This window comes from Ornithorhynchus anatinus, chromosome 5 (genome assembly GCF_004115215.2).
Source record: "Ornithorhynchus anatinus isolate Pmale09 chromosome 5, mOrnAna1.pri.v4, whole genome shotgun sequence".
In the NCBI taxonomy this organism is placed as follows: domain Eukaryota; kingdom Metazoa; phylum Chordata; class Mammalia; order Monotremata; family Ornithorhynchidae; genus Ornithorhynchus; species Ornithorhynchus anatinus.
In genome coordinates, this window is record NC_041732.1 from 65,866,776 (window position 1) to 65,880,227 (window position 13,452).

General features: G+C 42.6%; 1 protein-coding gene across 2 annotated transcripts in view; it reads right to left on the reverse strand.

Moving 5' to 3' along the window:
- The window catches only part of VPS13D (vacuolar protein sorting 13 homolog D), a 313,068-nt gene that overhangs the window by 186,668 nt on the left and 112,948 nt on the right, over window positions 1-13,452 (reverse strand). For both annotated transcript variants that reach the window (XM_029065681.2, XM_029065680.2), the window contains 7 exons: window positions 12,156-12,291; window positions 10,429-10,476; window positions 7,242-7,392; window positions 6,879-7,089; window positions 5,587-5,834; window positions 1,667-1,858; window positions 1,212-1,338 (listed from right to left, as the gene is read on the reverse strand). In XM_029065681.2, coding sequence (XP_028921514.1) covers window positions 1,212-1,338; window positions 1,667-1,858; window positions 5,587-5,834; window positions 6,879-7,089; window positions 7,242-7,392; window positions 10,429-10,476; window positions 12,156-12,291 — 1,113 coding nt within the window. The remainder of the gene's footprint in view (window positions 1-1,211; window positions 1,339-1,666; window positions 1,859-5,586; window positions 5,835-6,878; window positions 7,090-7,241; window positions 7,393-10,428; window positions 10,477-12,155; window positions 12,292-13,452) is intronic.

Below are 13,452 nucleotides of genomic sequence, written 5' to 3' on the forward strand. Positions count from 1 at the left end.
GTGCCGTTACTTCATACTCCTAAGCACCGAGCTCTAGAGGAAAAACAAAAACCCCGGGAAGGGAGCCACCATCTTTCCACAGGGTCTTCAAATTAGCATTTTCCCTATTCCCTTCTCTTTCCTCAATAGGCGAGTGGGAGACTGTGTATGTGAATGAAATGGTCCAATTTTCTGACATGAAATTCTAGATCAAGATTTGGCCAGAGCTTTTAAGCAAAAGAGTAAAAACAGTTGGGCTTGCCAAATTGCTGTCTATGCCACATGCCAAAAGCGGCATCCCAGTCAATCCCTGTCCTTGATAGAGATTGCCAAATCCCAGCAACCTAATTCCAGCCTTCTTGGCAGATCGGATCTGACTGTATTAAAATTCAGCATTTGAGGGAGGAAAAAGTCTAGGGGCCCCTCCGGATACCATGGAAGTTTTCGACAGAAAGCTTGACACACTTGGCAGGGTAGTTGGGTACTATGTAAGGCACCCTTCCACCTCTTCTGATTTGGACCATGGATTTTGATTCGGAGAACCTGTGATAACTTAGTTGCGGGTGAATATGAAGAAATCAAGCTATAAAAGTCAAGAAAAATACGTAAGGAACGTTCCTACCATTCCCCCTAATATGACCAGGGGCAAATCCTGTAAATTCTGTGGGGAGTCAACCTCCTTTGAATGGAATATGGGGAAAAATGTGGCCACATAAAGGGCTTTGATAGCCTTAACTGACTCATTAGATCAACAGGATTAGAAAGAAAGTAGGTTGAACTGGGGATGGACGAATGTGCCTGACTGGATACCCAATCTGCCTCTCGTCTTTTTGTGCTACACTTGCTGAATTAACATTTCCAGGAAGAAACCTGGGGCTCACTGAAGGCAGAGGTGAGAGAAAAAGAAAACTCTTTTAAAAAAAACACTATAAAGAAATGCAAACTTCTCACCCACTGCAGAGTTATTAAAAAAAAGCATGGCTTCAATACATGTAAAATAAAACCACCCTAGTCAGTTTTTATTATAAACTAACCAAATGGTTTGTTTTCAATATCAAATAACGTAGAAATCAGATATGGAAAAATCCCATTAGGCCATTGTATCTATCTTTTGCCAGGCTGGGATTGTTATCTACAGTATATTTCTACTTAAATAACTGTGCTACATCTTTTGCTAATTTTTTCCACTTGCTGGGAGCCGGTTTCCCTTTCCCATAAATAATTTTACTTACAGAGTTGGCTGCTCTTTATCAGCATAGCAGAATAAAAGTGGGCTCAGGCTCCTGGCCAGTTCATGTTCTTCAAACTGCCCTGCAGCATCTGTCTTGGCGTTGTCCTGTCGGAAGATCAGCGGTAACCCTTTCGGAGAGCAGGATTCGGAAAGAGAAAATTCCAATTACATTCAATTCTCCAAAGAAAAGACAGCATGTAAAATCAACAGCTCAAAGGCCAATTTGGATGGCAAATGGGAAATGTTCAAGCAGGGCAAAGGAGGAAATAGATGTTTTTACTTGGTGGCTTTGGTGTTTCGGAAATATCACTAATGCTACACAAATACTCCATTATCATGAGATGCTGTGTTTCTCCAGGTTGTCATTTATTTGCACTGACTTAATTTGGCCAGAAGTGGAAATAAACCTCAGTTTCCATGCCAATTGCTCAGGATGCTTGGGCATAATGAACTTACCAGTTTTGTTGATTAGCCAGTATGGGGCAGAAATGAAGATCTTTAGAGACCCTTCTGCTCTACAGATAATACGTATAGTGAGGTTGAATTGCCGTCGGTTGACGTCATATAGTCGCATTCGCACTATATAGTTTTGGGTGCCGGGAGGAATAAGTAGCTCTTTACAAAATGGAAAGTTTTCCAGCGACACCCCTAAAGAAGGGAAACAGAAGCCGTCATCTCCGCGTCATTTCAGTTTTTCGAAAAAAAGACTCGTCAATCATTTAATTTCCTCTAGAACTACTTTCCAGGACAAACAGGGAGAAATAACTACGACTACTACTTTTGGAGCAACTAGATTCAATTCTTTTTGAAAGGATTTTTCAGGGCATCTGAGAGCCACACTCTCTCAAAGGGGGAGGAGATTAAAATGCCAGGTAAATTCAAGAGACCAGGAAAGACATCCACAATTGACCTGCAGAGAGCAAAAATGTCTACGAGAAGAGGACTGAGAGATCAAGAAAGGCACAAAGCATGCTTTGCACTTGCACTGAATTTTCTTTCAGGCACTCAGTTAGCTCCGTAGATCAGAAGAACGTTCTTTATTTTGTGGTATCACTGTCAAACACACCAAGCTGTTGTTTATATGCTGTAGAAAATCCACTGACTGTTTCCACATGTAAAAGGGCTCATTTATACCTTAGAAAACCATTAAAATTAACAACTCCCCATGCCCCCCCAAACCAAAAAGAACTAGATCAATCTTTTTTGGAAATTTACACTATTTTCCAATTCTTTAACTATTTAACGTTTACGAGCTCTATGTCATCTTCAAGGCCAGTTTTGCCATTAAAGGCCTAGTAACTTTTCTGTTAAAGTTGCAGAAAAACAAACTTTTTTTTGGCCAAACTGGAAAAGCATCCCTTGGCCTTAATCTTGAATACAAGAAGGAGTCAGCTTCCTTCTTGCTTGCAATGCCATTTATATACTTAGATAGTCATGCCCCTCAGAATTTATGTACATATGAATCAGTGGTATTTATATTTGTTGTTGGTACGGCCTTGTGCACAGGACTGTACTAAGCACTTGGTCGACTATAATAAAACAAAAATAGTAGATTCGATCCCTGCCCTCAAGGCTACACTGCCATTTCCCTTATCTATCATCAACCAACCAGTCAGTCAGTCATAATCTTTGAACATTTACTGGGTGCAGAGCACAGTATTAAGAGCTTGGGAGCACACAATATAACAGAGTAGGTAGACATGTTCCACGCCCACCAGGAGTTTACAGTCTAGAGAGACAGACATTTATACAAATAGCAGATATGTACACAATAATAATAATGATGGACAGTCTAGCGAGAGAGACAGACATTAATACAAACAGAGGATATGTACACAATAATAATAATGATGGTATTTGTTCAGCGCTTACTATGTGCCAAGCACTATTGTAAGTGCTGGGGTAGACACAAGATAATCAGTTTGTCCTATGTAGGGCTCGTAATCCCCATTTTACAGATGAGGCAACTGAGGCACAGACAAGTTAAGTGACTTGCCCAAAGTCACACAGCTGACAAGTGGCGGAGCCGGGATTAGAACCCAAGACCTCTGACTCCCAGGCCCGTGCTCTTCCCACTAAGCCATGCTGCTTCCAAGTGCTGTGAAGCTGAGGGAGGGGTGAATCAAGGGTCCAAATCTAAGTGCAAGGTGATGCATAAGGGAGTGGGAGATGAGGAAATGAGGGCTTTGTCAGGGAAGTCCTCCCGGAGGAGATGTGATTTTAATAAGGCTTTGAAGGTGGGGAGAGTCATAATCTGTCAGATGTGAAGAGGGAGAGCATTCCAAGCCAGAGGCAGGATGTGGGCGAGGGATCAGCAGTGAGACAGATGAGATTGAGGTACAGTGAGCAGGTAGGCACTGGAGAAGTAAAAAATATGAGCTGAGTTATAGTAGGAAATCCGAGAGGTAAGGTAAGAGGGGGCAAGTGATGAAATGCTTTAAAGCCGATGGTAAGGAATTTCTGTTTGATGAGGCGATGGATGGACAACAACTGGAAGTTCTCATGTGGGGAGACGGGGACTGAATGGTTTGTAGAAAAACGATCCGGGCAGCAGAGTGAAGTGTGAACTTCAGTGGGGAGAGATAGGAGGCAGGGAAGTCAGCACAGAGGCTGATGCAGTAATCGAGGTGGGACAGAATAAATGCCTGGAGTAATGTGGCATCAGTTTGGAAGGAGAGGAAAGGGCAGATTTTAGCAATGTTGTAAAGACTGAACTAACAGGATTTGGTGACAGACTGAATATGTAGGTTGAATGAGAGAGATAAGTTGAGGATAACGCCATGGTTATGGGCTTGTGAGACAGGGACAATGGTGGTGCTATGTACAGTGATGGAAAAGTCAGGAAGCGGGCAGGGTTTGGGCGTGAATATGAGGAGTTCTGTTGGGGGTTAGTGGTTACGAGATCGGCAAAGGGATAGGGGATCGAATGCGCTGAGTTCAGTAAAAGGGCGGTGTTAAGGGCATCAATTTGGCCATCAAGGAAAGGTAGTTTGGGTATGGAGATTAAATGGAACATGAATACTTGAGAAAATGGGATGGGATTAGAAAATTGGAGTCACCTGTGGTGGAACAGGACAGATTCAAGGGGCGGGGGGGAGAAGGCAGGTGAGGAAGTTGTGGTCAGATAGAGGGATTTCAGAGTTGCTGAGGGTAGAGACAGTACAGTGCCTAGAGGTGATGAGATGGAATGTGTGTTCAAGTTGGTGAGTGGGTGGGGCGGGGTGGAGCAGGAGTTCAGTGGAGTTGAGAGGAAAGTGGGTAGAGGAAGGGCATTAAGAACATCCACGTGGATACTGAAGTTACAAAGGATCAGTGTACAGATGGAGACAGAGAGAAGGAATGTGAGAAAGTTGGAGGTGTGCCCGGGGGGTGGGAGTGTGGTGGAAGGGGTAGATGACTGTGCCTAGTAATTGGAGTGGGTGGTAGAAGAGGATGATGTAAACGTCAAAGGAAAGAAAAACAGGGATGGGGGAGGTGGAATGGAGTGAAAGTGGCACTGGGGAGTGCTAAGGAAGCCCACTCCTCACCCTTTCCCAGTGAGTCTTTTTGAATGTCCATCTTCCCTTCTAGATTGTATGCTCCCTGTGGGCAGGGATCATAGCTCTCAACTCTACTGTACCGTACTCTCCCAAGACCTCAGCCTCGTGCTCGGCACACTGTAAATCCTCAATAAATACAATTTATTGATTGATTGATGATGACCATCCATCTTGAATTTAAAGGTTCTGTCTTCAAAGGATTTTGAGAGAAGCAGCATGGCCTAGTGGATAGAGCATGGGCCTGTGAATCAGAAGGACCTGTTCTAATCCTGGCTTTGCTACTTGTCTGCTGTGTGGCCTTGAGCAAGTCACTTCACTTCTCATCTATGCCTCAGTTACCTCATCTATAAAATGGGGATTAGTACCGTGAGCCCCATGTGGGACAGGGACTGTGTCCAATCTGATTAGCTTGTATCTTCCCCAGAGCTTGGAATAGTGCCTGCCACATAGCAAGCACTCAACAAGTACCTTAAAAAATTGAAAAAGGATCTCAGACCACACTCAGAAATCCTTCTATCCTACCACAACATAGTCTCGGAAATTTGGAACAGAGAAGTTAGAGGGCTTGCTCAAAGTCACCCAGAAAAGTCACATCAACCCCCTGCCCAGTACTCATTCAAACCAGTGTGGTGCCATCCTCAATCAAATGGACTTTTTTTGTTTTGTTAGACTATTTACATGTTGCTCCACCACACCCCTGGCAATAACTCCCATGCTGAGATCCTCTCTTTATACCAAAACAACTGGGAGAGGCTCGTATAGCACCAACAAAACATTTAGTCATTTTGCATAGTTCCTGTAATACTGGCAGAAAATGGTACCTCTGTATGGCCTTACCCAGCTCAATGTTCTGAGATGTATCAGCTGTGTGCAAGGCTGCCTCTTTGCCAGGTTTCAGTGTCCCATTAATTGGCATCCCCTTAACATAAAAGTCGAGTTCACAAGGTAGCAAGTTACAGATTACCACAGTTGGCAACAGATAAATGGTATGCCCAGGCTGTCTGAAAATCTGTTTAGCACTGTCAGAAAATATGTTTGAGGGCATGTAATCTGGATAATTTTCTTTCTTTATAGCCACACAAAACCTAGGAAGAAAGACAGATTGGTGTGAAAATCAACAGAATGAATGGAAAAGTTGTACTTTATCTTCTCAAGTTATGCACTGCCTCTCACAGAGAACTATAAATTTACAAATGGTTCACTAATTCAGTAAAACATTAGCAATTCTTTAGTCTAAATATTTGAGTCTCTATTATCTGAACTGCGGTCAGATAAACCAATAAACAAATAAAAGAAAAACCCACGCAGCTGTTTTACAGAAAAATAACTTGGGAATTTTGTTCAGGGGTGTAATTCCACCTGAATGACTTGCCTGCACACTCAAATTCCTGGTTTTGTTCCTTCAAAACCAGAGAAGCAGCATTGCCTAGTGGAGAGCACAGGACTGGGACTCAGAAGGATCTGTGTTCTAATCCTGCCTCTGTCACTTTGCTGTGTGGCCTTGGGCAAATCACTTCACTCTCTATCATCTGTGAAACGGAATTAAGACTGTGTGCCCCATTTGGGGACATGGACTGTGTCCAACCTAATTAGGTTGTATCCACCCCAGTACTTAGTACAGTGCCTGGCACACAGTAAATGAGGCTGTTGTGGGCAGGGGTTGTCTCTTTTTATTACTGTATTGTACTTTCCAAGCTTTTAGCACAGTGCTCTGCCCATAGTGAGCACTCAATAAATATAACTGAATGAATGAGGAACGAGCAAAATACCCTTTTTTTTTTAAAAGTGAACAGCAAAGGTTTTCTTACGACCTTCCACTATCAAATCCAATTAGAAAGGGAGACCGATTTGACTTATACTTTCTTGATTTATCTATATTACACTGAAGCCCCTTGAGGGCAGGAATCTTAGATACCCCAGGTACACTCGAGAATACCACCAGAGTAACTTCTCACTGGAGCCTCAAAAAAAGTTATCTGACCAAAATCATTCTTCCATTTTAGCTCCCTTGTGCCTAGAGAAGAGATTTTGTCCATAGGACTCCTTTCTCTTAAGCCTTTTCATGTTTGCCAATACTCTGTTCCTTTCAGGAAAGAAGAAAAGGATAAAAACACATGGATCAGACATACCTGAAAAACCGGCTGTTTTCTGTATCCATAGAGTGGCACTCTCGTTTGCTGCTGCTAACTTCGGCCGACTTCACGACATTGGTCCAGTGAATGGGAACTTTACAAAAAAATACTCCCATTCCTTTGGGCCTGGCTTGTAACCGCCAGGAGGTGAGGTGCAATGGGATGGCAAACGAATCCCCTGGCATGACTGCTGGAAGCACTACAGGTTCTGGGAAACAAAAAACATGTCAACGCTGTGGGGGATGTGGCCCTCAGATTAAAAAGCACTCAACGGCCAAAACAGGGATTGTAAAACAAGGATCCCTTCTCCCTGAGGGTTGCTCTCCTCCTTGGGAACTAAGGGATCGAGTACTGACTTACTGTCAGGGGCCGACGGGCTATCCAGCCTCAATTCCATCGGCGACTCAAGCTTGTTCTTCACCATCAGGGCCGAGCGCACGGTGATCACTTTCCTTGCGCTGCCTTCCATGGTCACGGCAAAGACCACCCGAACGGGGGGCAGTGAAGAGAACTAGGATGACAGTTTAAAAAGAGAGATCGCCTTCAACTGTATGGTAATGGACAAAGAGACTAGGGTTTCTCCTCATAATCACTTTATTATCCTACAAGGCAGAATTTGATGTAAGCAAATGCTGCTATCCCAGGAGCAAATTCTGGATTTTTCCTGTGCTGAATGGGGGTAATTCAATTCCGTACACCCTAAAATCTCAAGACGGCATCTTTAGAGTAAGACCTCGAAGCACTCTAAAAAGATGACTATCATAATCCAAATCACACCTCTTGTTTCAATCATTCCTCAAAATCTAACAATGTCAAAAGGGGGTGAAGCCAGTCCCCTTACTCTATGACTCCTAGGCCCATAACATTCTTTAACTTCTAGAAATTCAAAATCATACACTAGTACAAATTCGTATTCTATGTATTCTAAAGAAATGGTTCTTAAAATTATTATTCCAAGAGTATGTGCCCAGAACATAATGATAATGATCTTTGGGTGAACAAATAATACCATATCCTGGTTTTTCACACCGCCAATCTTTTATTAAAACAAACACATCTGAAAACCAGCATAAGAAAACAAAAAAACAAAGTTCTCAATGTTTTGCAAAAACATACCAGCAACACTTTCAGGAAGGCCCAGTGGTAAAAGCAAATTAGAACACTTTGAAGTGCTATTATATAGCGACAGTACTGGGTACAAGGGTAGCCATAACTAAAGCTTCCATTGAGCCAATACAATAAAGCTCCAATCAATTCAGTGTTCATTTATAACAACTGCAAATCCTGACTTTAATGTCTCTACACTTAGCTAACTAAAATTTCATATAATAAAAGAAAACACCCTCAGGGAGAAGAAATTCTAAGCATTATTCTGAAAGGAGCTTTTCAGGGCCATCTCGTGACTTTTAACGGCCAACTGGACCCAGCCTATTATTATGTAATCTTAAATTACCCATGTGGATTATGAGCAGAGATCCAAAGGGTATAGCATATATAACTAAACTTTGTCTTGAATCTTCATCCCTGTCATATTCCAGTTTAGGAATCAAAGTCCTGCCTGAGGATATATTTAAGATTTCTATAGGCTCTTCAGAAGAAAGGTGCTACATAAATTAAAGATGCTGTAATTATTAAAATAACATATTCATTTCTCTTTGACACATCTCTCTCATTCAATCCACATATTCAGTATTTCACCATACCCTGACAGTTCTACCTTCATCTCAAGTCTAGAATCTACCCCTTCCCTCTCCATCCAAACTACTACCTAGCTGCTCCAAGCATTTGTTACAGCATGCCTTTTTTTAAAAAAAAAAGGTATTTATTAATGATGATTATAATAATTATGGTATTTAAGCACTTGCTATGTGCCAAGCACTGTTCTAAGCAGTGAGGTAGACACAAGGTAATCAGGTTCTCTCACGTGGGGCTCACAGTCTTAATGCCCATCTTACAGATGGATGAACTGAGGCAGAGAGAAGTTAAGTGACCTGCCCAAGGTTACAAAGCAGACAAGTGGCATATCTGGGATTAGAACCCACATCTTCTGACTCCCAAGTTCATGTTCTTGTCACTAGGCCATGCTGCTTCTCTAAATGCTCACTATATATTAGGCACTCTTCTAAATACTGGGGTAGATACAAAATAATCAGGTTGGACAGACCATGTCCCACATCGGCTTTACAGACTTAATCCCCATTTTACAGATGAAGTAACAGGCACAGAGAAGTTAAGTGACTTGCCAAAGGTCACACAGCAACCAAGTGGTGGAGCTAGGATTTGAACCCAGGTCCTTGTGGCTCCCAGGCCTGTACTCTATTCATTAGTCCACGCTGCTTCATTTGCCTACTTGAATACTTGCATTAGCCTTCTCTCTGATCTTGCTTTCAGTCTCTCCTGCTTCTAGACCATACTTCACTCTATTGCCCAGATCATTTTTCTAAGGAAACATTCAGTCCACTCTCCCAACTCAAGACCCTCCAGGAGATAACCATTCACCTCTGCTTCTTACAGAAACTCCTTACCGTCGGCTTTAAAACACTTAATCAGCTCTCTCCATCCTTACCCTACCTCAGTGATTTCCTATTTACAATCCAGTCAGCAGACTTCGATTCTCTAACCTCAATTTACTCACTGTACTTTGGAAGGCCAAATGACTCGACTTAGCTTAGCATATTCTGGACACATAATCAGGAGGACTAATTCTCTGGAGAAGACACTACTGCTGGGAAAAGTCCAGGGAAAATGTGCAAGAGGCAGACCAGCAGCTAGATGGATAGAGACCAAAACAACGGTAATGGAAGAACCCTTAGAAAGGTTACAGATTATGGCAGAAGATAGGCTGTCTGGAGAAAATACGTCCATAGAGTTCCTATGAATTAGAATCGACTCGACGGCACTTGATGATAATAATAATAACAACAATAATAATAATACCTCAATCTTGTCAACTCGGCATCAACTTTGTGCCCATGTCCTCTCTCTGCCCTGGAACCCCCTCCCCCAGCACATATGACAGACCGACAAACTCCCCAGCTTCAAAGTCCTATTAAAATTACTTCTCGTCCAAGAGGCCTTCCCCAATTAAGCCCTGTTCTCCTCCACTCTCTCTCAATCAATCAATCAGCTGCATTACTGCGTGCTTTCTGAGTGCAGAGAACTGTACTTGGGAGAGTACAATATAAAAGAGTTGGTAGACATATTCCCTGCCCACAGCGGGCTAACAGTCTAGTTCCTTTAGCATCACCTATGCACTTGGATTTGTGCCCTTTTAGCTTTGATATTCACCTCACCCTTAACCCCAACAGCACTTATATACATATCCTTAATTTATATTAATGTCTGTCTCTCCCTCTAGACTGGAAGCTCCTTGTGGGCAGGGAATGTTCTACCAACTTTAGTCTGTTGCACTCTTCCCAAGTTCTATCATTAAGTTACTCATATCTGAGGGCAAATCTATATCATGTAGACCTGAAGAAATGATCTAATCAGAAAGAGTCCATTCCCAATCACTCAGTGGCAGAAACCCAAGGAAAACTGTACTCACATAGACCTGGGGATGTATTATATTTGTCCTGCTACTTGGACTGCCAATCTAGGAAAGATCCAAAAGGACAAACAATTAATACATGAGGAATAGATATTTATTATTAATAATAATAATAATAATAATAATGGTATTTGTTAAGTGCTTACTACCTACCAAGCACTGTTATAAGCACTGGGATAGATACAAGGTAATCAGGTTGTCCCACGTGGGGCTCACAGTCTCAATCCCCATTTTACAGATGAGGTAACTGCGGCACAGAGAAGTTAAGTGACTTGCCCAAAGTCACACAGCAGACAAGAGGCAGAGTCGGGATTAGAAACCATGACCTTTGACTCCCAAGCCCGTGCTCTCCCACTATCCACGCATTTACCCAGGCAACTCGGGTATTCTTTGGGAAGCAAAGACCGTTTTCTTTAAATAGTGTGAGGTCCATCCACCCTACATCCATCCCTAATGCTATCCTCTGTACTATATACATTTGTATCTTTATTGATATTTACATATATCAATTATTTATTCAGCTACTATCTGCAGTATTTAATTATGCTACCACCTGTTATATTCTTGTCCTTCCTCTGCCCCCACTACTCCTAAGTATTTTCTGTCTGTCGGTCTCCTTCCTGCATTAGGTTCTAAGTTCCTTGGAAGCAGGGGAATATGTTAACAGCTTCTGCTGAACTTGCCCAAGCATTTAGTTCAGTGCTGTGCCCTCACTATATGCTCAATAAATACAATACATTGGCTGGCCAATGAATCAGTGTCACTGACATTTAAAGCTTTGAATGTTTAGCCTGATTTCAAAGAGCTTCTGTATTTAAGCTTGTGGAGAGACTGAAGGGAATGAATTCAGTAAGAAAACTGCACTCCAATTCTTCATGTGAGCAGAACGGGTTTTGGAAAGTTGCACTATTCTCTAGCACGCACGCAGGTCAGCACTCACCAGTGGTATATGGAAAAACTAGCCCGAGAAAAACTGGGTGACAGGTGAGTAAATCTGTAACTGCTGCAATTACGAAACTTGGCATTTTTGTCCAGCTGCAACTGCACTTTACAGTTGCGTCTAAACAGCACCCTTTATAATTCTAGTCCTTTTGAGGGTGAGTGGGTGCGATGCGGAAAGAAAAATGGTATGGGGAAATGGTCACTAAAGGTGAGGAAGAAAACGGCAGGATTGGAAAAGAGAAATTCTTCATCTGTCTGTGTTTCTGTCTGGGGGTAATGAGAAGGGGGCACTGTCTTGGTAGGGGTTGAACAGTGCTCTGCACACAGTAAGCGCTCAATAAATACGATTGAATAAATGAATGAACAGTCAGGATTAAAAAGGATGTTGCAATGTCAGAACTCAAGGAGGGATGATATTGGTAAGGAAGAGCCAGTAGTTTGGGGTTACTGAAAAGCCTATCTGCAAAACCTATCTGCATGATATCATATTCCGATCACCATTTAAAATGATGGTGGGGTTTTTTTTTAATGAGCAGGGGGTTTTTTTATATTAAGATAATTGGTTTTAATTTTGATAGCTACGAAATCTGTTCATCCCCAGCAAAAACTGAATCATAAATCATATTCTTCCTTCTTAAACTACGTAAATAATTCGACAAGAGAAAATTCCCACTAGAAAGAAGCCAGTGCTTAACCACCATATAACTCTTGCTTCTTAAGGGTATTGTCACCTTGGCCAACCCTGTGCTACCATTTACCCTGATTTCTCAGCAGCGACTTACGGTGGATGATGATGAATTCTTGTCAGGGGCCGCGTATCGGAAAAAGGTTCCAACTTTGTCCACGGACACCGGGCTCACTTGTTCCCAGCCATTCACTCTCACTTGCAGCTGGTGAATTCTGAGGTCATGGGTGTGCCTGCCAGTTGAGATGAAAGCAAGTTTGCATTACCCCTCATCTTCAGGGGAAAGACGGTAAGGATTGCAGAAGGGAGGCTAATTTCAGGTACCCACTTCTTTAAGGCCAAGCCTTAATGGGTCTTCATAACAGAAACACCAAATAGGAAAATCCTCACAGGGATTTCCAGATTAGTAAAAAAGGCTCCCTATCATTCTGACTTCTCAAAAGATAAATACCAAGACAACCACATTTAGCCTAGGAATGGAGTACAGCATACAAAATGACTTGTGCTGGATGTACTGTCATTAACTGGAAAGATTTTCAAATGTTGTATAATCAATCGATATTGAATAAAAATGAACTAGTGTCTTTATTTCTACAGTGTAAAACTTGATCATTTCAGAATAATAATAATGACAATAATGGGTATTTGTTAAGCTCTTACTATGTGCCAAGCACTGTTCTAAGTGCTGGGGTAGTTACAAAGTAATCAGGCTGTCCCACGTGGGGCTCACAGTCTTAATCCCCATTTTACAGATGAGGTAACTGAGGCACAGAGAAGTGAAGCGACTTGCCCAAGGTCACACGGCAGACACGTGGCAGATCCGGGATTAGAACTCAGGTCCTCTGACTCTCAAGCCCGTGCCCTTTCCACTAAGCCAGGCTCTTTCCTGTCGGAGCTGACATCACCCTATTTTTGAAATAACGGGGACGTGAGGTCCGTAGTAAAACATGTCAGGGGTCTGAAGGGAAATGTTTGGGTTTTTAGAAGGTTTGTGGAAACAATGTACAGTTCCAGGACTGAGCTTTCAGGATTGAGAACCTCCATGGAGGATTTGATAATAATGACAGTGTTTGTGCAACCCCATTCTCACACTGCCTTCCTTTGCCAGTCATGTTCCCACGGGGCAAATGCAAATGACTTGAGAAGCAGCAGGGCCTAGTGGGACGAGCACAGGCCTGGGAGCCAAAAGAGCTCGGATGCTAATCCTGGCTCCGCCACTTGTCTGCTGTGTGACCTTGGGCAAGTCACTGCTTCTCTGGGCCTCAGTTACCTCATCTGCAAAATGGGGATTAAGACTGTGAGCCCTATGTGGGAGGTGACTGTGTCCAACTTGATTAACTTGTATCTACCCCAGCGCTTAGGTCAGTGTGTGGCACAAAGTAAGAACTTAAACA